The sequence below is a fragment of the Callospermophilus lateralis genome, chromosome 8 (genome assembly GCF_048772815.1).
Source record: "Callospermophilus lateralis isolate mCalLat2 chromosome 8, mCalLat2.hap1, whole genome shotgun sequence".
In the NCBI taxonomy this organism is placed as follows: domain Eukaryota; kingdom Metazoa; phylum Chordata; class Mammalia; order Rodentia; family Sciuridae; genus Callospermophilus; species Callospermophilus lateralis.
The window spans coordinates 63,353,150-63,377,296 of record NC_135312.1 but is presented as its reverse complement, the minus strand read 5'-3'; the positions used below and the strand labels follow the sequence as shown (position 1 = coordinate 63,377,296).

Sequence of the window (24,147 nt, the reverse complement as noted above, 5' to 3'; positions counted from 1 at the left end):
GCCAGCCTCAGGAACTTAGTGAGATCCTACCTCAAACTAAAAAAATAAAAAGAATTGGGGGTATCACTCAGGGGATGAGTAAACTCAACTCTGGGTTCAATCCCCAGTACCAAAACCAGAAAAAGGTTGGCATCTATAATCATACTCCCACCTCCACACCACATCACCAGTTTTTTTTTTTTTTACCGGATCATGGCTATCATCATATAACCACAGTGCAATATGGAAGAAAAAAACCTAGGCCACTCAAATAAAGCCATTAAGTCACCTACATTGCCAGTCAGCCATAAAGTATCAGCAGATGAACAAAACCAAAAATTTAAAATAAAAAAATTTCACTTTCCAGTCCTTTTAAATACTATGTCCTCTTTGAAAAATGTTTAAGCAATCTTTAAAAACAGAATACCATGTAATGTGTGTTCTGCTGGGATCTTCCAAAATTCAAGTCTAGTCATTCATTTAGAAGGAATGAGAGGCAATAGGTATGGGTCTTGAGGACAATCAGCATTCTCTTGTAAAGCAACTATTTCAGGAGAGCTCATTACAGGCTCTTAAAGGAAGGGAAGGATAATCTCTACAGATCGCCAGATTCCTATTGTTGCCACAAATTTGGTAGCTTAAAATAATATAAACTTATTATTTTACACTTCTAGAGGTACCACAGGGCTGAATTAAGGTGTCTAAAGACTGCATTCTGGGCTGGGGATGTGGCTCAAGCGGTAGCGCGGTCGCCTGGCATGCATGCGGCCCAGGTTCGATCCTCAGCACCACATACAAACAAAGATGCTGTGTCCGCCGAAAAAACTAAAAAATAAATATTAAAACTCTGTCTCAAAAAAATATATATAAAAAAAGACTGCATTCTTTTTGGAGGCTTTAGAGAATTGCTTTCTTTGACCTATCCAGTTTCTAAAAGGAATCTATGTTCCTTGGCATGTGGCCTTGTATCCATCTTTAAAGCCAACAGTGTAGCATTTTCAGATCTCTGGGATATGACTCTGACCCTCCTGCCTTCTTCTTATAAGAACCCTTGTAATTACACTGAGTCCACTCAGATAATCCAGGATAATCTTAAGAACCTTAATCATATCTTGACAAGTCCCTGGTCAATAAAGGAACGTATTCATGGGTTTTGGGGATTAGGGCATGGATATTTTAGGGGACCATTATTTTGCTTACCATAGTAGAAGAAGAGTTTTTGTACTCACAAGGAAGGCTTGGCAGAATTTTTTTGTGTGTTACTTGGGATTATACTCAGGGCTTCGCACTTGCAAGGTAAATGCTCTACCACTTAATTACATCCCCAGCCCCCCCACCCCACTCTTTAAAAAATTCTGACAGTGTCTGGTTAAGTTGCCCAGGCTGGCCTTGAACTTGCTATCCTCTTGTCTTAGTCTCCAATTAGCTGGGATTACAGGTCTGTGCCACTGAGCCTGGCTGACTTGGCAGAATCAAGCAGTTACTCTTGCTTAATGGAAATCTGTCTAAACTATAATATTTAGAATTCCACTTTTCCCTGGTAAATATCTTAAGAGCTCATGCAAATATATGCAACTTGCTTTGTATCTTAGCCACCTGTATGATCAACTTTTAAGTTTTTTCTTTTGAAATCTTAACTCTGTGACCTGAGCAAGGTACTTTATATTTTTCCAGGAAGGTAAGAAATTTTCTGGTGCCTCATCCAGGTTTTGATATAGGAATTTAAAGCTTTCAATGCATCATTTTCTTTCTCTAAGCTCTCCGGTGTACTTTCAAATACCCAAACCACTCCACAGTCCTTGTACCCTTTATTTCCACCATATTACCCCATTACAGCAACTTCTTGGGTCATCCAAGGTAATAATAAATTAACAATTTTGCCACTGTATGCCATCCAATGGACTACCAATGCCATCACCATTTGCTATGAGGTCATTAATATGTTCAAACCTAATGGGATCAGACAACTAATTCCCACCCTGAATATTCTCAGCCTCCTGAAAATCTATCACCTATAAATAGCTGTAGTGAGGAGAAAGTATTATGCAAGTATTATGGAATAGAGAGATTGACTGTAGCAACTAAGGGTTATGGATATAGGAGACACCAAAGGAATGAAGGTCTGGAATTACCACTGAAGTACTAGAGAACATTCACTAATGACTTTGGCTTGAAGGATTGTTGCAGATGGATAAGTTGGAACATTGATATAAGAAGCCACAGCTTGTGGAGGAGTCTGTGAAGCTGCCACTTATAGCCACCATGACCTTGAAGCAGTAGTTTGCAAAAAAGTCTGAGAAGTTATTGTGCTTGGATGCTACATATGCAAAGTGGGAGTTTGTGGAGAGATCCAAGAAGAGCCACAACTTCCTGGGAAAAGTCTGTGAAAAGCTGCTACAATATCCGAGAATACAAGCTTTCCTTTTCTACCTTCCTGTTCTACTGTGAGTACTTACTATGGTCTGAATGTCTGTCTCCCCAAAATTCATATGCTAAAACCCTCACCTCCAAGGTGATGGTATTAGGAGGTCAGATCTTTGGGAGGTGATTAGATGAAGGCTCTATCCTCATGAATGGGAATAAAATATACACACACACACACACACACATCCATCCATCTCTCTCTCTCTCTCCAGAGATCTCCTTTGTCCCTTCCACCATGTGAGGGTCTATGAGAAGATGCTGCCTATGAATTAGGAAGTGGGCCCTAATGCAGAATCTGCCAACACTTGTATTGGACTCCCTAGTCTCCACAAGGATGAGAAATAAATCCAGTCTTCGGTACAATATCTTATCACCATAGTCTACATGGAATATGATATACCACATGTTGGCAAACTCTTAACTCAGAATCACAAAGGGAAGGAGATTCTGGAAAATCTTCCTGGCTTCTTCTCTTTAATGCAGAGATAAAAATAAGTGGATAGTAGTAATGTAAAGTCAATAACCAACAGATCGGAATAGTTAGAATACTTCAGAGAAATAAAATGGCAAGTCAAACTGGTTTAAATGACACAAGAGAATTTACCAAGTCTCATGTCTGTCTAGATGTAGAGATAGGAAGAAGCTGATCTCAGAATGTGACCAGGACCTATGATCCTCTCATGTCTCAGGAACTTTTTGTTGCTGTTTGATTCTTAGCTTTCTAGGTAAGAATCTTTGTGGGGCTGGGGATGTAGCTTAAGCGGTAGCGCGCTCGCCTGGCATGCGTGCGGCCCGGGTTGGATCCTCAGCACCACATAAAAAAAAGATGTTGTGTCCGCCGAAAACTATAAAATAAATATTAAAAAATTCTCTCTCTTAAAAAAAAAAAAAAACTTTGTGTAGCAAAATGGCTGCCAGTGGTTCCTCTACTTGGATGCTTCTGTTTGAGGGGGGGGGGGGTAAGGAAGAGTGTTGCTTCACTTAAAATCAAAAGAATTATTGGATATGATTGGCTGACTTAGGCTCTGTGCTCTTCCAGAAACAAACAATGTGACCAGGGATGAAAAGTTCATCTGATAAGCTGTGTTCCTTATGCCTTCACCCCTGCTCCACTGGTTTCTTCTACATTTTTACTAAGAGAAGACAAAATTGATGTTGGGAGTCCCCAAACATCAAATGTCTATTATAGTAACCAAAATATCAAGGACATGAACTAGCAAACAGAAAAACCCTTCCTGTTATAGCCAGAGGTACTGATATGTGTCACTATTTTCAAAGTATTAGTTTTGAACAAGTGTACTAAGAGCCTAAGAACTCTTAACCATGGTGTAAGAAAGTGATTACTCTGATGCAGCGTAAATGGGGTGAGAAATATCAAATAACTTACAGCCACTAGAGAAAAGAAAAGGCTCCAAATAGCTACAGGACATAGACATTTTTCTAAACTTTTTCTTAGACTTTCAGTATTTGTTAGTTGAGCCTTAATCTGAAAACCTTGACTTTTCTGTACTATATTCTCTTTTACAATAACTTCCTTGAATTGTCGATCCTGCAAATTAAGCAAAATAATTATAAAATTAGCAGCTAAAAAAACTTAAAAGTACTTTATGAAGTAAAACCTGATAGTATTTGGTTTCATCCTTAGTCCTTGGGGAAAGAAAGAAGTCTGGAGTATCCAAGAGGCCAGAGCTCAAATAATTGTTATGGCCAACCCTTACTGTAGTATCTAACCAAAATCTCACTCCAGAACTTCCAGAAGAGGGAAAATAGAAGGAAAAAAAATTGAAATTGAACAAAAATGCAATCTGAGTTTTATTGGAAATATTATTACTATCAATCCAACTCTTAAGTTTCATTGACGCTTGCTGTCATTTGAACATGTTTTTCTTCATAGAAAACACAACTCTAGAAAAGCTAAACAAAGTCATTTAACCACATGGAAATAATACCCTTTCTGTAGATTTGCCCTTTGTCAAAAGAAATCAATCAAAAGATGCTAAAATATAGTCAACTCATCTCAGTGACTTTTAAACTCATTTCCTTGACGCCCTTGTATAGTCCACTGTCCACACATCTAAAATGATCCACTTAAATGTTTAAGTCACAACGTATCTTTATTTTGCTCAAAACTTTTTCTTCTCAATTTTACAATAAATGCAAAATGTTAACCATAGCTTACATGAATTTAACCATGTTCCTACACGAATTGGCCTCTATTGTAGAAAAGCCAAGCACTCCTCCTGGCTCGGATGTACTCTTTGCTGTGTAGTCTTTGAAAAAGCTTTGTGTACAGCTTTCTCCCTCACTTCATTCAGGCCTCTACTTTAAAAAAGTTATCTCCTTTAAGAGTCTTCTCTCAAAACCTTATAGCACACATTCTATCTTCAGCACCTTATTACTTTTCTTCCTGTCACTACTGAAAATTATATTATCTACTTATCTTGTCTGTCCTTTGTTTCCCTCACCAGAGTATCAGCTTCATGAGTCCAAAGGCCTTATCAGTTTGGGTCACTGTTATATTATCAACACCAGATGCTACTTGTGCCAAAATGTGCTGCACGCTTAAATGTGAATAAATCTAACTAGATATCACCCCAGTATTTATTTCTAAGATGCATTTAGATGAATCAAGATATATTTTGCAGATAGGAGTTGGTAACTAACTAGTTGTTGGTGTGGGGGTGATATTAAAGCCGGTTCCCCAGTTTTGGATGAAGCACAAAGGTGAACGGAGGTGTCATTTACTGAGACAAGGAAGATTAAAGAAGTATATTTGTAGGAACGACTTAGTTCAGTTTTAGGCATCTAAAGTTTGTGATGTCTATGGACATCCAGGTGAAGATATGTAGAGAGTGGTGCGATCATGACCTCTGATTGCCTCCTGGCTGCACTGGGAACTTCCTGTGTAAAGGTACAGGTCAAGATGCCCAGCTGCTATGGTAACACCTGGCCTGAGGAAACTGCAAAGGTTTGGAGTTATATCAGTTTGGACCTGGACCTCAAGTACCAGCTGTCAGGGATAGAGAATTCTGAGCATAACAAGATAACTCTAATGTCTCACCAGTGCTGCGTCCTTCAGATTGCCTGCTTTGCAAAAACTTCCCACAAATAACCTTTTTGATGATAAAACCTATATAATAAATACACTGAGCTAGCTCTGGCCATTATTCCTCCATCAGAGGTCAGTGTCCCACCTGGACCTAGCTTTCTCTATGTGTTTGTCTTTTCTTAACCCCCCATCTCCCCTTGCTGGTTTCTGAATTAAAGCTGTGCAGGACATGCCAGAGATGTTAAGTAGTTAGATGGATATATGTAGGCCTGGAGTGAGATGACTAAATTCCTTATCATGTGAATCCTTTTAAAGTACTTATTCTTTAATTGCTTCTAAAGGTACCCTTTTGATGGTCCTCTGGTTAAGCAGCACTCAAAATGTACCATATCTAGACTTCATTGCTGAAACAAAACCTGTTAGTTCATATTTAATGAACTTCTACTATCTGAATGAAGTGATAACTACTTGACAGCCAAGAACAATGATACAGAATATTTATTACATGGGCACTTAATCACTTAAAACTACAAGTTAACTCTGCAACAAAATTCTTAAATCCTATAGAGGGTGAGTAAATAGGTCAATACAGGTTACAGACTATTTAACTTGGTTACAGAAAAAACTCAAGTATGTGTACCTTTTTGTTGTTTCTTCCACAGTTCATTCTCGGGTGCCAACTGGAATACATGTTTTCAAAAATGTGAACAGTCAAAATAAATAAATAAATAAGGAAATGAATAAGTAGGACTAGTGTTTTCAGATTTTATGGTTACTCTGAACCTTGTAGATCATTCAATAAAGACCCTTGGTCTGTTTTATGTGTTTAGGGGGAAAAAAAATCTGAACAGTGTATCTTCTGCCAAATCTGTAGAAAGCGTCTAGCAGATAAAAACCTTGACTCCTTGACTTAGATGTATGCATCTTATCCTAGTAAAAGTGATTCCAGTTTAAGTCTCAAATGAACTTTGATGATGAAACCTATATAATAAACACGCTGAGCTAGCTCTGACCATTATTCCTCCATCAGAGGACAGTGTCCCACCTGGATCTAGCTTTCTCTATGTGATTGTCTTTTCTCTTTTATGAGTTCTCTAGTTTTTTTTTTTTTTTTTTTTTTTTTTTGCAGTTACTGCTTTATCAGGGTAAATTCAGAAGCATCTAGCATTGTTACCTTAAACATACTATGAATCTCTTAAAGCAATGGAATTTCTGATGTCCTGGACCTTCAGAGAGGATAGTTTTCTTCCCAGTGATTTGAGACTGTCCAATAAAGCATTTCTTGCTAGAAATTAAACATTAAGTTCTTACTTAAGAATGTATAATAAAGTTTTTTCCTCTTAAGACTGTTCAAACATCAAGAGATTTAGAGTTGTATTTATGCCAAAGATGAAGTGAGATAGTTAGGAGGTGCATTTTAAGTCCCTGGAAACATATCTAGTTTGTCTGAAAGGCCCTAAATCTAGCCAGTTGGACATACCTAGTATTTTGTCATTCAATAATTCAACTTGCAATTGTACATGTCTTGTTTCTCTGTGTGTGGATGTGTGTGTGTGTGTGTGTGAGAGAGAGAGAGAGAGAGAGTACGTGTGAGTGCATGTGTTTGAGAATTAGAATGATACACAGAAAACATTATTTTTTCATGAACTCATGGTCTAGTGGATTACACGAAGAATAACAGATGTAAGGATATGAGGCTATGACAAAAGAGAATGAATTCTGCCTAAAGAGGTCTGTGAAGATTTCACAGAAAGATGAATATTTGATTAGAGTTTTGAAGGATGGATAGGCATTTACTAGGCAGGTGAGGAATATTAAACAGGGTTAGAGTTAAGTGAGTTCTAAGAGAATGGTGGATGTAGGAGAACAGGGTGTAGAAATTTAGGCCACAATATAAAGGGTGTTGAGTGATATGGTATCATCCGCTATCACAAAGCATATATCAATGTGTTTCAAATCATTCCTATGTTGACTGGGATTTTTTTTTTTTTTTAATAAATTCCAAGTATCCCAGAAGTTACGGGGCTGCATGTGAATTATCAACGGACCTTTTGGAAAAGTTGCTAATACTATAAAGTGGGCAAATCTAAGAATATAATATTATAAGAGTAAATGAAACCATGAAGTCATTTGGTCTCTTTTTGCAGTGCTGGGGATTAAATTCAGGGCCTAGGCATATTAGGGAAGCATTCTACCATTGAGCCACAGTCCCAACATAGTTATCCTCTCTTGAAACCAGAAAAGGTTCAAGAGACTTCCCTTTGATTCATCTTATTAGTGGTTTCCAACCTGCTCAAAACTTTGAATTGAACACAATGGCCACTTTATCACTGGCTAATATCCTGGCAAGTGAAGACAAACGTGGAGTCACTGTAGACAAACCTCCTTAACATTGCCTTCCTGTGATTGCTTAATATAGGACTTCAGGAAATCGACATTTTAAAGACATTTTCAAAACTTGACCTGCATTCTTGAGTTTTAAGTAGTCTACGATGCTTTGGGATTTATCTTCCTTTGGGATTTTTGGATAGCGTCCAGTTATTATAAATTAAGTACATAGTAGAAAACGAGTATTTAATATCTTGAGAGTTCTATGCTGTATTTTGCAAACTTTTCCTAACTTAGCCTACACAAATGCTGAATAGGCAAACAATTATTTATTGATCACCAAAGTACCTAGAAATTTCATTTTTTTCTAAAGATAGCTGCAGGAAGCTGCAAATCTCAAACCACAAATAATCCAGCTTCGAGCCAAGGCTGGAGTATCTAATAGGTCTATTAAGGAATAATTTTACTGTTATCCTGAATAACACGCCTAATGGTGTTAAAAAAAAAAAAAAAAAAACCAAACCAAACACCACACAACCACCTCAACACAACAAATTCAGAAATCTCGTAAAGATGATTCACGGCATTTATGTATCCTATTTAGTACAAGGACTAAAAGTCATTAAACTAAACGAACCCTCGATTGATTTAACACACTTCCCAACTATCATTAATGTAAAAGAACCACGATAGACTTTAGGATTTTCTAATAAGGCAAGCAAAGCAAAAACAATCCCGGTTCCTTAAAAATAAGCGTTACCTGCTTCTTTTGACGAAAAATTTCAGGAGAAAAGCAGGCAAGCATTAATATTAGTTGGAAAGTCAATCTTAAAGAAAAGGTAGCCCTAGTTGTCAGCGACCTCAGCCTGTCTGGGCAAGGCCCGCGGCGGCCGTAGGGAACCTCAATGTCACCGAGTTCGGGCGGGGACGACTGGCGGAGGAGCTGCGGCTGTCACGGCACGCGCACAGTCCGCAGAGGCGCTTCGCTCCACGCACCGTCAGCCCGGATTCCCCAGAAGCCGCGGTAGACACTGCCGGCAAAAGCGGCTGCCGCTTCAGGGCAGCTTCCTTTCTCTGGCTGGGGCCTTCAGACATAAGTCGACGGGAGTACTCCTCTCTTCCCTCATCCAAACGTCGCAGGCGCACAGGACAGTGGCCTTCCGCAAGGCGCAACCACACCCCTTTCCGACACCGCTCTTCCAGTCCGCATGGTAGGGAGAGGTGAGTGGACTCCAGGAATCCTCGGAAGGGCGGGGGAGGAGGAAGGAGCCTCTCTAGCTGCGCCTCCTAACCAACGCTCCTTGTTCTCGTTGCTCCCCGACACGGCCGTATTACATCACGTCACTTCCGGTTCCTTTTAAAGGCCCCACGGTGTGCGGCTCCGCGCGTGCGAGGAAGGTAAAAAAGGGAGTGAGAGGGCGGGACCGAGGAGAAAGAGGGTAGGGGGGGAACTAGCGGTGGAGGGGGCGGGGGAGGCGCAAAGGGCGCGCTCTGGCGTCACGTGACCGGGACGCGCCGTTCTTCCGTCGGCCATTTTAGGTGGTCCGCGGCGGCGCCATTAAAGCGAGGAGGAGGCAAGAGTGGCCGCCGCTGCTTCTTATTCTTTTTTAGTGCAGCCAGAGATAGTGGGAGTGCGCGCCGCACGAGAGTGGGAGGCGAGGGGGGCAGGCCAGGGAGAGGCGCAGGAGCCTTTGCAGCCACGCGCACGCCTTCTCTGTCTTGTGTGCTTCGCGAGGTAGAGCGGGCGCGCGGCAGCGGCGGGGATTACTTTGCTGCTAGTTTCGGTTCGCGGCAGCGGCGGGTGTAGTCTCGGCGGCGGCGGAGGCAGTAGCACTATGTCGGAGGAGCAGTTCGGCGGGGACGGGGCGGCGGCGGCGGCAACGGCGGCGGTAGGCGGCTCAGCGGGCGAGCAGGAGGGAGCCATGGTGGCCGCGGCGCAGGGGACAGCGGCGGCGGCGGCGGCGGGAAGCGGAGCTGGGACCGGGGGCGGAACCGCGGCTGGAGGCACCGAAGGAGGCAGCGCCGAATCCGAGGGGACGAAGATCGATGCCAGTAAGAACGAGGAGGATGAAGGGTGAGTAAGGGGCAGCCCAGGATAGTGAGGCCCAACTAGGCCCCCTCCCCCTCCCTATCCCCCGCCATTAGGCCTCGCTCCCGCTCTCAGCCCGCCCTCCAGGCCCCCTTGCAGCCTCCCTGCACTGGTCTCCTCTTGGCTCTGTTGGGCTCCCCGGAGCCTTCATTTCCTCCTTCCCCTGACTGCTTACAGCCCCCTCCCCCATCACACACTTTTCCACCTTTAGCCGTCACCATGCTGCTCCCCGGCCCGCCCTCCTTTCCTCCCTCGCCACGGGTCTCCTCCCACCGACTTAGCCGCCAGGATTTTTTCCCGCCTGTCGAGGACACCTTTTTATCTGTTCCGCTGTCCTCTCTTTTCCTTGTTTTCTCACATCTTGGACAAAAAGATGCAAATAGAAAAAAAAAAGATTTTTCTGCCAGGATTACTGAGGTTTATTTGGTGTTTCCCCACTGTTAACGAGAGGACAAGTTTGTTTGTAAGCACTTGCTTTGGGGAACGTGTAGATCGTCCATCTCTGTTACTCCCGCGTCGGCTTCAGGCCGAATGTTTTTCATTTTAAGTAAGTTTCGCCTTAGGACTTGTTCGATTTTTTTTTTTTTTCACTTTACGCAATCGCACAACGGTCTGCCTGTATAGGCCTTACATTTCCACCATGGGACAAATTTGGCCTGCTGATAATGCCCCCAATCCCTGTTAGTACGTGGTTTTGCTTCGCGGGCTTTCCCTAAGTTCCTTCCCTAGTCGGCGGGGCTTGCACTTGACTGGAGCTGTTCCTACCTCTGGCCTGCTGGATGCCCTTCCCCCCATCCCACTGAGTTATTCTAACCGCGCACCCTTTTCGCGCCCTCAGCTATTGGGTTTCCCAACTATTCGTACAGATTGTACTGTTAACTTTTTCTGTGCACCTTATTATTATTATTATTATTATTATTATTATTTAATCTCTCCCCACTTTTCGGTGCCCACGAGCCTTTTTTCGGTTTTATTTCCACCTTCTCACCCACAATTAAAAGATGCCCCCCCCCCGCCCTTTTTCATAAAATAAACATCCTGTATCGTGCTGTGGGATAAACTTTCTTTTTTCAAGTTCATAATACAAACTTGTTTCCTTTAATTGGAATAACTTACACATTACTGTCTAAAGCTGCTTTGAAAAATATATTTACAATGCAGCATTAATAAGAGTTAACAGAAGGGACTAAATCCCGGCTCTTAGTTGAGTTTCTCTTATTCCCATTACTGACTATTGATATTGGGTTAATGCCTCCATTTCTTTTTGTAATGGGGAGGGTGTATATGAAAAAAATTTTTTTCTCACTGTAACAAGGAGAAAGCTTTTGGTGGAGGGTAAAAGCAATAAAATGTCACTAACCCAGTATTAGAAACATGATTTCCTTTACTGGGCAATAGCATAGGGTTCGGAGGGGGTGTTGGGGAAGCACTTTGAAATGAAATTTTTAATAATTCAGCCTAGGCAGATTATTGTCAGGCTATTTACTGATGGTGCTGGCTTTGGGGGAGTGGAGGTGGGAGGGGAAGTAAACTTTTATTAATTAAACAGAACTGATCTTGAAATATACATAGTGTAATTTGAGAAAAGAATATGTTAAATATTTGGAAATTTAAGCCTTTAACATTTTGGTTTTTGCTTTCTGAATTCTGTTCTTCGGACAGAGACACCAAAATGATAAATTATAATTTAAGTTTGGGGCAGGCTTTTTTGTTAGTCCTGAGTTTTCAAATCGCAAAGCGGCTGCCTTTGTAGTTAGCTGCTGTTGAACTGAAGTGTAAATGAGTTAAAAGTTTTTAACCCTAACAATGTCAAAAACTAAAACTAGAATTTTGATTGGTTGCTGTACCGGTTGTTAATTCCCTAGCCATTCAAACTCCTCCCCACGACACACTGAAGCAGCGACGGCACAGCGGGAAGAATGGTAAAACTTTTAAATTTTATTTCTGTATTATAAAGGTTTCAGTAGTCATAACTTGAAGAGGCTGTGTATTGGTTAGTTGCCCATTGATCCCCAGGAAATTTTAGACATTGATTTAATAGGATATCTTATGCCTGGGATATAAGACATTTTTAGGTATCGTGCATAATCTTTGGGCAAAACTGATGCTATTACATATTTGGTCTGTGGTAATGCATGTAATTACATTTTGGTCAGTTTAAGCTAAATACAATTAGTATTGTTTTTATATTTGGGCAAAAAAGTGTTATCGTAATTTCAGACTTATTTTTGTTAAGATGAAAAATAATTTTGTTGAAATTCTAAATTAATGCTAAATGTGAAGACTACTTGAAATTCTGTTTGAAATGTCTTGCATGTTATACTGGAGTATTCTGGAGATGTCAAAAGTAAAAATTCTTTTTAGTACTGTGAGCATTATACAAAAATATGTCTCTTCTCACTAACAATGTTTGTAAGTATATTTTTAATAAGAATTGGATATGTGCCAGAGATGGGCTAATGTGGCTTTCCACTGTAGCTCTTACCAGGTTTTTAAATTTTTATTTTCGGTGTGATTTGGTTGGAATGTTAATTACAGTTTGTTCACATGTATTCACAATTGCATGACTTCTCTTTAGAGGCTGGTAGGTTGAGTATTGTTCTTTTCATCCTGTGATCCCTCTGCCCCCCTATGTCAGTCTTTACTGAATAAAAGGACAGTATATTTGGCTTTGCCTTGTATCTATACAAACTGTATTTGAAGAACCCATTTGGTAAACATTTTAATTTTACACACGATTTACTTACTATATTCTCATCCACTGAAATTTGCCTAGTTTTAGATTGGTGATAAAGTAGACTGACAACAGGCAAAGGAAAAAGCAAAAAGTTATATAAGACTGGAGTCAGAGTTTGACAAACTCAGTAAATGTTTAAGATGAACAATAATCCCTCTATTTTGGTGGCTAGAGGGCACAAATGACTCACCTTCACTGCTAGTTAATAGTGACATTAACATTAAATCATATAACTGTATTTGACTTATTTCATCATGCATTTTGAATCTTATTCATTTCCAGTAATTTGAAATGACCATAAGCAATTAGATGTGAAGGTGGGTGTTGATTCTTACCAGAATTGTCCTTCCCCTGCTATCTAGAACTATGTAATTCTACAGCTTTTGAGGCAGCCTCTTTTATGGAAAATTGACAACTATTTGTAGTTCATGAACATTTTAAATTATGACCAGTTGTCATCCTCCACTGAAAGATTTCACTGAAATTCCTTTTAAGTTAAGCAAATTTGCACTTACAAAGTAGTTCTCTATTTTCTGAAGATAGAATCTTAACATTGCCTCAACTGGTCTTGAACCTGTGGGCTCTGACTTCACAGCCTCCCGAGTAGTTGGGACTATGGGTACACACCACCATGCCTGGTATTTTTTGTCTTTTAAAAGTCTAATATTTGTCGTGATAATTGCCTAATCATTTGGCCCAATATTGTTGCAGATATTGAATCTTTGAGCAAAAATCCCCTAAAGACCTTTAAGCCTTTTTTTTACACACTTGCCAACCTAAGTGTTTCTGTTTCCCACACATTGAGGAATATTGGGCAGGAGTTCATTTTATAGTCTTAATGGTGAGGATAAAACTATTTAGTGGATAAAAAAATCTTATAAATTGATTTTAATACAATTTTATGTATTTCTGTTTCTGAATCAATTTGTTGTGAACATAGTTTTGTTGTACTTTTTTCCTTTTGCATATGAAAATGAAGAGTTATTTTTAGGAATGCATCTTAACTTTAGTTCTAGTGAATGTTTTTATTCTGTACTATGGGACTAGAGAATAAATGTTCATTCCCATAGTTAAATGACATCTAGAATCTTTGCTTCCCACCCTCTGTACTGGAGATTGAAACTGGTGGTGCTTTACCACTGAACTATATCCCCAGCCCTTTCATTTTTTATTTTCAGACAGGGTCTCTTAAATTGCCCAGGCTTGCCTGGAACTTGTAATTTTTCTGCTTCACCCTCCAGAATATCTGGGATTATAGGCATACACAACCAGTCCTGGCTACCTTGATTTAATCTTTATAGTATTAACATCACTAGTTTTTGCTAAAAACAATTGCATTAGAAATTCTCATTTTGCTTTGTTATGTAGTATTGTTCTATTCTCTGCAGTGCTATAGTAGATACTATATCTACTGTTGCAGATACTTTAAAATTAACTAGTGTCTGGTGAAATACACATGGTCATGTAGTAAGCTACTTGGATTATTATTTTTAAATTTTAAAGAAATTAGGAAAGCTAGAGTTATGTTAGTGTTCACACAGATGGGTTGATTATTAACGTACCCTCCCTACCCCTCCCCCTCCCCCACTTTGAATTCTTTTTAGTACTATGAGCATTATACAAAAATATGTCTCTTCTCACTAACAATGTTTGTACGTATACTTTTAATAAGAATTGGATATGTGCCATTCAGAGATGGGCTAATGTGGCTTTCCACTATAGCTCTTACCAGGTTTTTTAATTTTTATTTTCGGTGTGATTTGGTTGGAATGTTAATTACAGTTTGTTCACATGTATTCACAATTGCATGACTTCTCTTTAGAGGCTGGTAGGTTGAGTATTGTTCTTTTCATCCTGTGATCCCTCTGCCCCCCATGTCAGTCTTTTTGCCTTCAGGATCATATTTGGATTTTTCGGGTGTTTGTATCCTCCACCACTGGAGAGTAAAGAGACAGTGTTTTGCAAGAAACAATTGAGATCCTGAATAGCTAGGTCTCAGTATTCTTTGGAACTTTTGACAGCTTTCTTAGGGTTAAAATTGCAGAAAAGGCTGTCTCCAAATCTTGACATGGTAAACGTTTAGGGGGATAGTTTTCAATTCTTCTTTACTTTTTTTTTTTTTTTTTAAATGATGCTGGGGATTGAACCTGTGCATGGAAGGCAAGCATGTTCTACAGACCCTGAGCTACATCCCCAGCCTGGGAGTATTAAATTCTTTACATTCAAATTCTCATTTGATAGGAAAGGTGATATAAATTATATAATCTCTTAAGCTTAGAATTAGGGAATATTGTTGAAATTTTTCAGTACTACTTTTTGAGAGAAACATGTTTACCTCAAACCTGGGTTTATTTTTTTTCTAGTCATGTGACCCTTTCTATAAAATCAGTGTGTATTTTTGATAATGTCTGGTTACTTTGTCATATGCAAAGCTTCCATAATATAAGAGACATTATTTTGGTGTCATTGTGGCCACCATGAAGGATAATAGTTTTGGTTTAAGTAATGATAAAAACCATGATTAGAATAACTGCCCCATTCCATTCATAGCTGTGCACTTTAAGTGTATGCAAATTAAATGGAATGATACATAACTTATAATTCTATTAGTCCAGGCTTGATTTGACTTTAGCTCTGCTTCAGCCTTATAGTAGATATGGGATCTGTTTCTCTTACTTCACTTTCAACCATGTGGTCTCGGGTAATATAACTTGTTTGTTACTTGGTTTGCTAATCAATATGTTGGAAACAATGCTCACCACAGGAAGATTGACTACATAGAATACTTTCATAGCTTGTGTGTATTTGTCCGGTGCCCTAATAGTTGATACTGCCAGTGATTTACTCCTGTGGAGTAAAGGTAAGCATATTTTAGTTTCTGGAGTATTGTGTTGTATGTTGGTGCTAGTTATTTAAGAATATTTGGGTTAATGAGGGAAGATTCCTATTTACTGGCAGTGTTTGGTTAATAATCAGGGTGATAGCTTTTGGTTCATACAATGTAAACTCCTGCTTATCTAGATTTCAAACCATCAGCTTGGGAAATTCACCCTCTACCTTTTGGTCTTACAAGATGTATGAAACTATAGCAAATATTCTTAAAAAGCTAGTCAGCAGACAACAATATGGAAAGAATGCCCAGCAGTTTTTCCTTATGTTGAAAACTAATGTGTTTTTAAAGGATTGGCAGATGCTAAAAATTCATCAGGAATGATTTAAAAATCATTTTCTGATTTCAGTATTTATTTCTAATGGAAAACTTCATAGGATTGTGACTATATAAAAGTTAAGGAAATACCATTCCTTAACCTCTTAGGTAAATAGGAGTTTACATTATGAAGTTGGTTGAGAATTTCAAAAGTTAAAACACAAGTCATTGTTTCCTTGTAATGAAATGAAGAAAAAAGGGAAATGGTGGGTTAAGCAAAGTTTATTTTAGGAAATTAGATTTAATATAAAAGATTGATCTTGCTTAGAAAATGTTTGATCTTTGTACATGTTAGTCTTGAATAAAGAATTTTTTGAACTTTACAATGTCATCCTGACATGCATTGAAAGCTGGGGGCGGGGAATTAATAGTGGGAAAATAATTTTGGGGGTGGTTATTGCTCAATTTTGATGTAGTCGTGAATAGTTAAAAACTATTTAAAAAGTAGAGTGGAACTTAAAAGTCTGGTTATATTCTTGATTTGTTGTCAACTAATAAAAAAAAAAATAGACAAATTCTAAAATCACTTCCATACTATCTTATCTAGTTGTGAAATAACCTTCTCATTATAGGTAACTAATGACTTAAGTTTAAAACCTGTGTTTCTGAGGAAAGTGCTCATGTCTTAGGGGCTGGTGAGATTTTGTTATAATTTATCATTTTTAGGATTTTAAAAGGATTCTAATGATAAAATATCAGAAAATGATTAAAATATGGATAAATTATATGCTTGAGTAACATTTACTCTAATAGGTGCCAGTGATTGGCCAGTTATGGCCCATACCTGAAATGTATCAGGTTGACATTCTGTTGCATTTTGTTCAACTGTCAGAACTTGTTATGAAGCCACATATGTAAAATCATGAGTTCAGAATTGTTTGAAAGTTACAGAATGCTTTTTGTTGTTGTTCCTATTTCAAAATTGTAAGTACAAACACTTGAGTAAGTGTTTGACAGTAAATTCCAGTAAAGACTTGTTAGGGAAGGTGTCTTTAAAATATTATTGGCTTTGGAATGTTAAATCTTAAGGCCTCAATTGTCAGTTTATTGATGGGGGAAATCCAGGATTATTAAATGAGAGCATTTTCAATCAGCCAGCACTATTCTGTATGTATTTCCTTTTATGTCTTAAATTATTTTTAAAGTGCTGGCATAAATGTAGAGGACTGCCAAGTCACCAAAATGATTCATAGAAGCTACATTTAAGAGCTCTTAAATAAAATATGACCTAATTTCTAGTCTTTATGTAAAACTTATTTTGTCCCTTTTCTGTTAATATTGGAAAGTTTATAAAGCCCTTGTAGTTAAAAGTTAAACCATTGAGTAAATGGAAAAGTTGCATTGTTATTAAATCATATTTAGTTTGTGCTTTGCTTCACTATAATAACTTCAGTTTTCTGGACAGAATTCCTTGCTTTGTTCTGCTGTATTTAACTCCACTTACTGATATCTTGAGTTAGGCTTGTTGCAAATGGGTAAAGAATCTTAGAATTATTTTTCCCTCTTACTTAGGGTTATTCTGTTAACAAGTGATGGAGCTAGGATTTAAACATAGGCACTTTGGCTTTTACTGCCCCTAAACTTGAACTAAAGTGTGATTTTTTTTAAAAAAGGCCTGGAAAGCAGCCTCAATTCTTGAGTGACACTGCATAGCATTTGGATAGTCATCTACACTGAGTCATATAATTTTATGCTTGCCATTGAATTTTATAATTTGGAGTAATATCAGCAGCTGTGAAAACAAAAAGAATTCTGTTATTGAGTAGGTGTTTTAAATTGCATATTGTATTGCCTTTGTGATTCTGAAATATTTAGCTCATAGATGGGATTAAGAGGTTATTCTTTATCAATGAAATACTGTAGATGAAGTCCTATATTTTAATTGGGATTGTTGATTCACTTACAACTAAGGATCAAATTTTAAACTTACGTTGCAGCATTAGGAACCAGTTTTGTTGCTACTTGAACAAGTCTTGGTAGTTTTAACTTGGCTGCTTAGGAATTTTCGAAGTTCTATCTACTTCATTGGAAAGTGTTTGCACCTCTACAGGAATGACAGCAACTTGAAAATCAGTCTTTGTATTCAAGGCAGCAGAGGTAATCTGGACAGACAGTAGGTATTGTGCTTTAAGCAAGATATATAAAATATACATAATTTAAATTGGTATTAGACCAGTGCTTAGTTTGACAATAATTGTATGTCAATATTCTAGAGAGACTAAATAAGTGCACATTTGTCCAAAATTAAATTAAAATAAACAGATGTTTTCTTGCTGTGATATACAGTTAATAGTTTGCTGTGCTTACTGAATAAATTTGGAATAGATTTAATGTGTTCCATTTAGCAAAGATGGAATGGATTTGATATCATTTGTGTTGTCATATATTCACTGGTCTTATCAGTTGTTAAACAACCTTTCTTAATTAGAAAAGAAGAAAAAGCCACAGGGCTTTTGGGCTGCCAAGGTACTCATAATATTTATCTCAAAGAAGAACCACTTAGGATGTTGCTCAGAAACTATTTACATTTACCTTACACAAAATTTGAAGTTTTAAGAGCTAGCTAATTAAGTACAAAATGGAAAGGAGATACTTTTAGAAAAGCAACTGGTGATTAATAGGGCAGAAATGAAAAGTAAAACTTGTTTTAAAAGCTAAGAAATGAAATATTCTTAGTATATCCATGAATAGCTGCCAAATTTCAGAGGACCTTATGGGCATTCTACATTAGCAAAATATATTACTGATTACTGACCCATAGGGTGTTGAAACCATGATTGCTATATTTATGAAAGCAGAAGAGGTGTGATGTTTTGTAGTAAAACATTTCATTCCAAGTAGTTGGATGAAACAATAGGAGCGATTAGGGAAGGCAGGCAGTGCTTAAAGGAAGGTAGAGCCTAGGAATAGTAATGTGTATTGTAGTTGGTCAAAATATTTGATATTCTGGATAGTATTTTGATGGATTAGGAAGGATAGTATCTTCAGTAAACCCTTTTAGCTCTAAGGTAGACTAAACTTTAACAACTTCTATAATGACTATTACTGATGGGAAGTTTCTTTATAGAGAGCACTTTACTGGGCCACTTGATGAATTAGTATAGCAGGCTTATCTAATGATTAAGAAAATTAACTTGCCTCTTAAAGAACAGCTTGGGCTTGAGAATAATAATAGAATGTCCCTCACTATAGGTGTTAAATTTCCTTGTAATTGTGTTTGTTGACAGTAATAAGGATACTATGAATATAAATAATACTTTGCTTAAATCAAAACTAGTTGTCTTTATTTGAAGAATAGGACAGAATTTTCTTGCCTTTCAAATTTACCTTTTTAAAATAAGGCTCTTTAATTTTCCATGTAGACTGAAGTACTTTCAAATTTTGTTAGTTTTGGTAAGTTTCTGTGATGATCACAGATATGATGATTTAATAGTTAATCTTCATCTGAATTTGTATCTATTACAGAACTTGCTATGCATCTCTCAGCAAAAGGTCATTACCATGTAGTTAGCGCTCTGTCATTTGTTAAAAGGCTAGAGTCCTCACCTTGAAAGAGTAAATGGTGGTAATGGGCTTTCATATATGAAGGAAGTATTCTGGATCTTTGGGTTAAAAATAAGGTGTTTATAACAAATTATGTGAGATTTGTACATTATAAGTATTATTCAAATGAAAGAAATGTGTATTAAGAAAATACCTCAATTTTTTCATGTAATTGGCAATAAGTAAACATTTGAAATTCACATTTATAGGTGTTTGGGTTATGTTGACTTGGTTATAAATTACCAAGAGTTTTAAATGTTAATTCAAGCATGGAATTTTTGAGGAAGTTCTGAAAATTAAACATAAATGGACCAGCTCTAGAATACATGTGCACTTTGAAAACTTAACCTGACATGAGAAGCACAGTATGTCTAAAGTAAGACTTCTTTTGCACTGAAAGTTTTGTCATTAGTAAATAAGTATAGTAAAACACTAGGATCAGTAACACCTCAGTTAATTTAGGGATCTTGGAAGTGAAGAAGAAAGACCTTAATTTCAGGGACATCTTAGGAATGAAGAAGAAAGACCTTAATAAATTGACTTGATGCTAAAATGGGCCTCAGTGGCCTATCTTAAAGGCCCCAAGAAGGAGATGTTCTGTATGAAAAGCTTGTTTTAGTTCCTTCACAAAGCTGGAAGTTAGTACTATATTTCCCCCATCACTCTCCATGACCCAACCCCAGAAAGAAAGATGCGGAACCTTCAGCAAATAATTTTTTTTTTCTCATAGGGAAATATTTTAGCTCCCACATAACAAATTCTGACAGTTTACCCTTAAAATTTTTTTTAGTCTTGGTTTTTTAAAGTATAATAGAAGGTTTAATTAAGTTTTGGAGTTATTTCTTGCTTTTGCAAAGCAAGCAGATGCAAATAGTATTACAGAATTACTGCCATATCTGACATTTTTGCTATTGTTGATATATTAAGACTCAAAAATCTTTTTAAAACTTTTTTTCTTACCGTGTATCTTTATTCTTGTCTTGGTGGTTTTCCACTTACCACCTGTCACTTAGCACTTTAAAAGGTTTAAATATATTATTGCTGGTTAACTGAGGTTCTACTGTAAATAAATCATCTAACTAGTGAATTGTGCTTCATTGGATAATTCTGTTCCTGAAATTGCTTTCACGGTTACACGATTGCTTCTGTCTTTTAAGGACTAAGCACATCAAAAAGGTTTTATAGCTTATGAGATTTAGAATTTTTTATTTTGTACTAAGAACTCTGCTAATGGGAAAGCTATTAAAAGTAGAGAAGAAGTTAAGCATGGTTAGGAGGCCATGATCATTGGAGACTACTATGTAGCATTGACAAGTTTAATGAAGATTTGTAAGAGAAATATGAAACTAAGATTGTCTTGCTATTAATGTTATTTTAGAAAAACGATTTTTACTTGGTTATATATTTAAGTTTTTTAAAAGAAAGCCAAAAGACTTCTAATTTGCTGCTTGTTCATTATTTTATAATTTTTCAGCAGCGATAAACAAAGCTTTCTAGAATATTCAATTTTTTTTTTTTAATGTGGGGCTATGTAGGAAGAATGACATTTTAATACACTGCCCAGTAAATTTGGTGGCAGTTTGGAAAAGATGTGTTAAAAATATGGATAATACTTAAGGCATTTCATTTTCTTTTTAGCATTTTAATACTGCTTTTTGTCTTTACAGGAAAATGTTTATAGGAGGCCTTAGCTGGGACACTACAAAGAAAGATCTGAAGGACTACTTTTCCAAATTTGGTGAAGTTGTAGACTGCACTCTGAAGTTAGATCCTATCACAGGGCGATCAAGGGGTTTTGGCTTTGTGCTATTTAAAGAGTCGGAGAGTGTAGATAAGGTAGTGTGTTATGTGTTCTGATCAGTTAATAATATAGTAAAATGTGTTTAGTTTGATATAATAAATTTGCCTATCTTGTGTAGTTTTACAAGTATAACGAGGAAGAGGCAGATTGAGGAATTATTAATACTCTGTATGCCAGGCTTTACTAAATTAAAATTAACATTTAAAAATCTTGAGACTTGGACTGTTTGTAGCTCAGTGGCTAGCATGTGTGAGGCCCTGGGTTCAATCTCCAGCATCACTAAAAGAGAATAAAACAAGTGTACTTAAAAATGTTGAGACTTGGCTAGGGATATAACTCATGCCTAGCATGTGTAAGGCCTGGGTTTGATCCCTGGCATTGGGGAAAAAAATAAAATACATAATTAATAGAAACTTTAAATGCCTAATTAAAAGGATGTGCTGTGACCAGTTCACAGAAGCATATTTTGAAATTTTTGTTAGATAAGCAGTTTTTAATCAAATCATTAATTTTGATCCTGGGCCAAGGGCAAGTAGCAGCCATGTTTGTTCATGTTGCTGGCAGTTACATGGGATGGTTAAATTTGTGTGGTGTTTTCCCCCAGCCCCAGTTCTTAGTTATCTTTAGGTTTAGACATTACTATATGTTTGTTGGTGTGTCATATCACTACATGACTTCACAGTTTAATCTTGAGCCAGTCAACATATGCCTGGTTTTGTATTTAACTTATTTTTAAGTAAGTTCATAGTTCTAAACTTCAGTTAAAATGAAAAACTTAATTTCCTTAGGTCATGGATCAGAAAGAACATAAATTGAATGGGAAGGTGATTGATCCTAAAAGGGCCAAAGCCATGAAAACAAAAGAGCCTGTTAAAAAAATTTTTGTTGGTGGCCTTTCTCCAGATACACCTGAAGAGAAAATAAGGGAGTACTTTGGTGGTTTTGGTGAGGTATGTTATACAATGTTTTGGACAGAGTTTGTCAAAAATAGTGTGATGCATTTTAAGCAGACTAAAAAGCTAATTGTGTTTTTCTGATGTTATTTAAAGTTTAGCAGATAGTGTGATTTGTTTTAGAATGGAGTACTGAAAATAATGGGCAGATTTTTGGAAATTAGATAACATTTTTCTCATGTAAATGAGCACAAGTACTACTGGGTACAGGTACAGAAAGATGAAACAGACAAGCATTCTTTTTTTTTTTTTTTCAAGTGGCGAGGTTTTGCTATGTTGACCAGGCTGCCTTTGAACTCATGGGCATAATCCATCCTCTTGCCTCAGCCTCCCAAGTAGCTGGGATTGCATGTAGGTGTCTTACTGTGCCCTGCTTGGACAAGCATTCTAAACTCAGATTTACCAAATTAGTAGAAGAAATAAAAGTATAGACACTACAAGGAAGAACCCACGTGGGTTACCTGAAGTACAGAAGAAAACGTGTTGAGAATAGGAAGGAAATGAATGATTAATAGGATATAGTCCCTTATCAATTTAAACATGTAGAAGAGTATTAATAAGAGTGATTATACGCTTAATATTTGCAAGAGCAAGCAACATTGGAACTGCTGCTGCCTTCCTGTATGGCAGCAGCCATCTAAGACTTGAATAGCAATTTTCCGTGATGGGTTTGGCATATGCCCTCCAGTTTATAGCAGTCTTGCCTTCTCCACCTGTTTTTTTCCAAACATAGACATTTTAGTTTTTTCTTTAAATTGACTATCTTGTTACTTGTAAGCATTTGAGTTTCTAATCCTCAAGTTAGGTAAGAAATCTAATAAATGGTAAAGCTTGGTTTTTATTATTAGTTGTGAAGATTTGGATAGAGTGGATACTCTGAAATTTGAAGAACCTCTTAAAAAATTAGAACAGGGAGAGACAGCAGAATAAAGCTTGAGGGCCAAATGTATGTTTGTATGATTTTTTCCCCCTATTAATCTTGTGCTGTTAATGTCAGATTGAAAATTAGAACATTAAAGCTCATGTTTTAATATCAGGTGGAATCCATAGAGCTCCCCATGGACAACAAGACAAATAAGAGGCGTGGATTCTGCTTTATTACCTTTAAAGAAGAAGAACCAGTGAAGAAGATAATGGAGAAGAAATACCACAATGTTGGTCTTAGTAAAGTAAGTTAAACATCCTTAGCTTGTGGAGAAATCTAGAGAGTTTGGCTTTCTGTAAGGGCTTATTTTAAATAGCATGATTATACATTGGCTCCTTGCTCCTTAGCAAAAAAAGTTGATCAGTGACTTTAGGAGGGACTGTTTTGTTAAAGTGAATTTTTGAATGTCTAGGTTTTTATCAAAAAATGTTCTTTTAGGACCTGGCATGTAAAATGAAATGACATATCTCTAGCAAGTACTTATTGTATATCATCAGAAGTGATTATTCCTCTTAGTACTATTGACTGATCTAATTGAGAAATTGAATTGGATAGTAGTACCATATTAGCCAACCATTTAAAACATTGGCTACATACTGATGATTATAAACTCTTCAGTGACTTTATTTTCTTGAGTCAGTTTAATGTAATTTTTCTCTTTTAGTGTGAAATAAAAGTAGCCATGTCGAAGGAACAGTATCAGCAACAGCAGCAGTGGGGATCTAGAGGAGGATTTGCAGGAAGAGCCCGTGGAAGAGGTGGTGGTAAGCTATAGCCTAAGTTTACTCTTATCTTAAGCTTTTCTGCTTTTTAATTATCCTGAAGTAAAGATCTTTGCTGATCTTCTGACTTTAGTGAACCTATTAATGTGCTGCAGGCCCCAGTCAAAACTGGAACCAGGGATATAGTAACTATTGGAATCAAGGCTATGGCAACTATGGATATAACAGCCAAGGTTACGGTGGTTATGGAGGATATGACTACACTGGTTACAACAACTACTATGGATATGGTGATTATAGCAGTAAGTACTATACTTTTTATATTAACTGCTATTTGACATTTATTTTGTACAAATTTGGATAGGTAGAAAAGGTAGTGCAGTTTTGCC

At 37.3% G+C, this 24,147-nt stretch overlaps 1 protein-coding gene across 5 annotated transcripts in view; it reads left to right on the top strand.

The window, feature by feature from the left end:
• Window positions 1-9,291: 9,291 nt before the first annotated feature.
• Hnrnpd (heterogeneous nuclear ribonucleoprotein D) overlaps window positions 9,292-24,147 on the top strand; it is a 17,465-nt gene continuing 2,609 nt past the window's right edge. For 2 of the 5 annotated variants that reach the window (XM_076865061.1, XM_077110228.1), the window contains exons 1-7: window positions 9,293-9,854; window positions 11,735-11,791; window positions 21,025-21,193; window positions 21,947-22,108; window positions 23,149-23,280; window positions 23,701-23,800; window positions 23,914-24,060. In XM_076865061.1, coding sequence (XP_076721176.1) covers window positions 9,616-9,854; window positions 11,735-11,791; window positions 21,025-21,193; window positions 21,947-22,108; window positions 23,149-23,280; window positions 23,701-23,800; window positions 23,914-24,060 — 1,006 coding nt within the window. In that variant the 5' untranslated portion in view covers window positions 9,293-9,615. Of the gene's footprint in view, window positions 9,855-11,734; window positions 11,792-21,024; window positions 21,194-21,946; window positions 22,109-23,148; window positions 23,281-23,700; window positions 23,801-23,913; window positions 24,061-24,147 lie in introns of all 5 variants that reach the window. The other 3 variants (XM_076865062.1, XM_076865063.1, XM_076865064.1) reach the window with 3 other exon arrangements.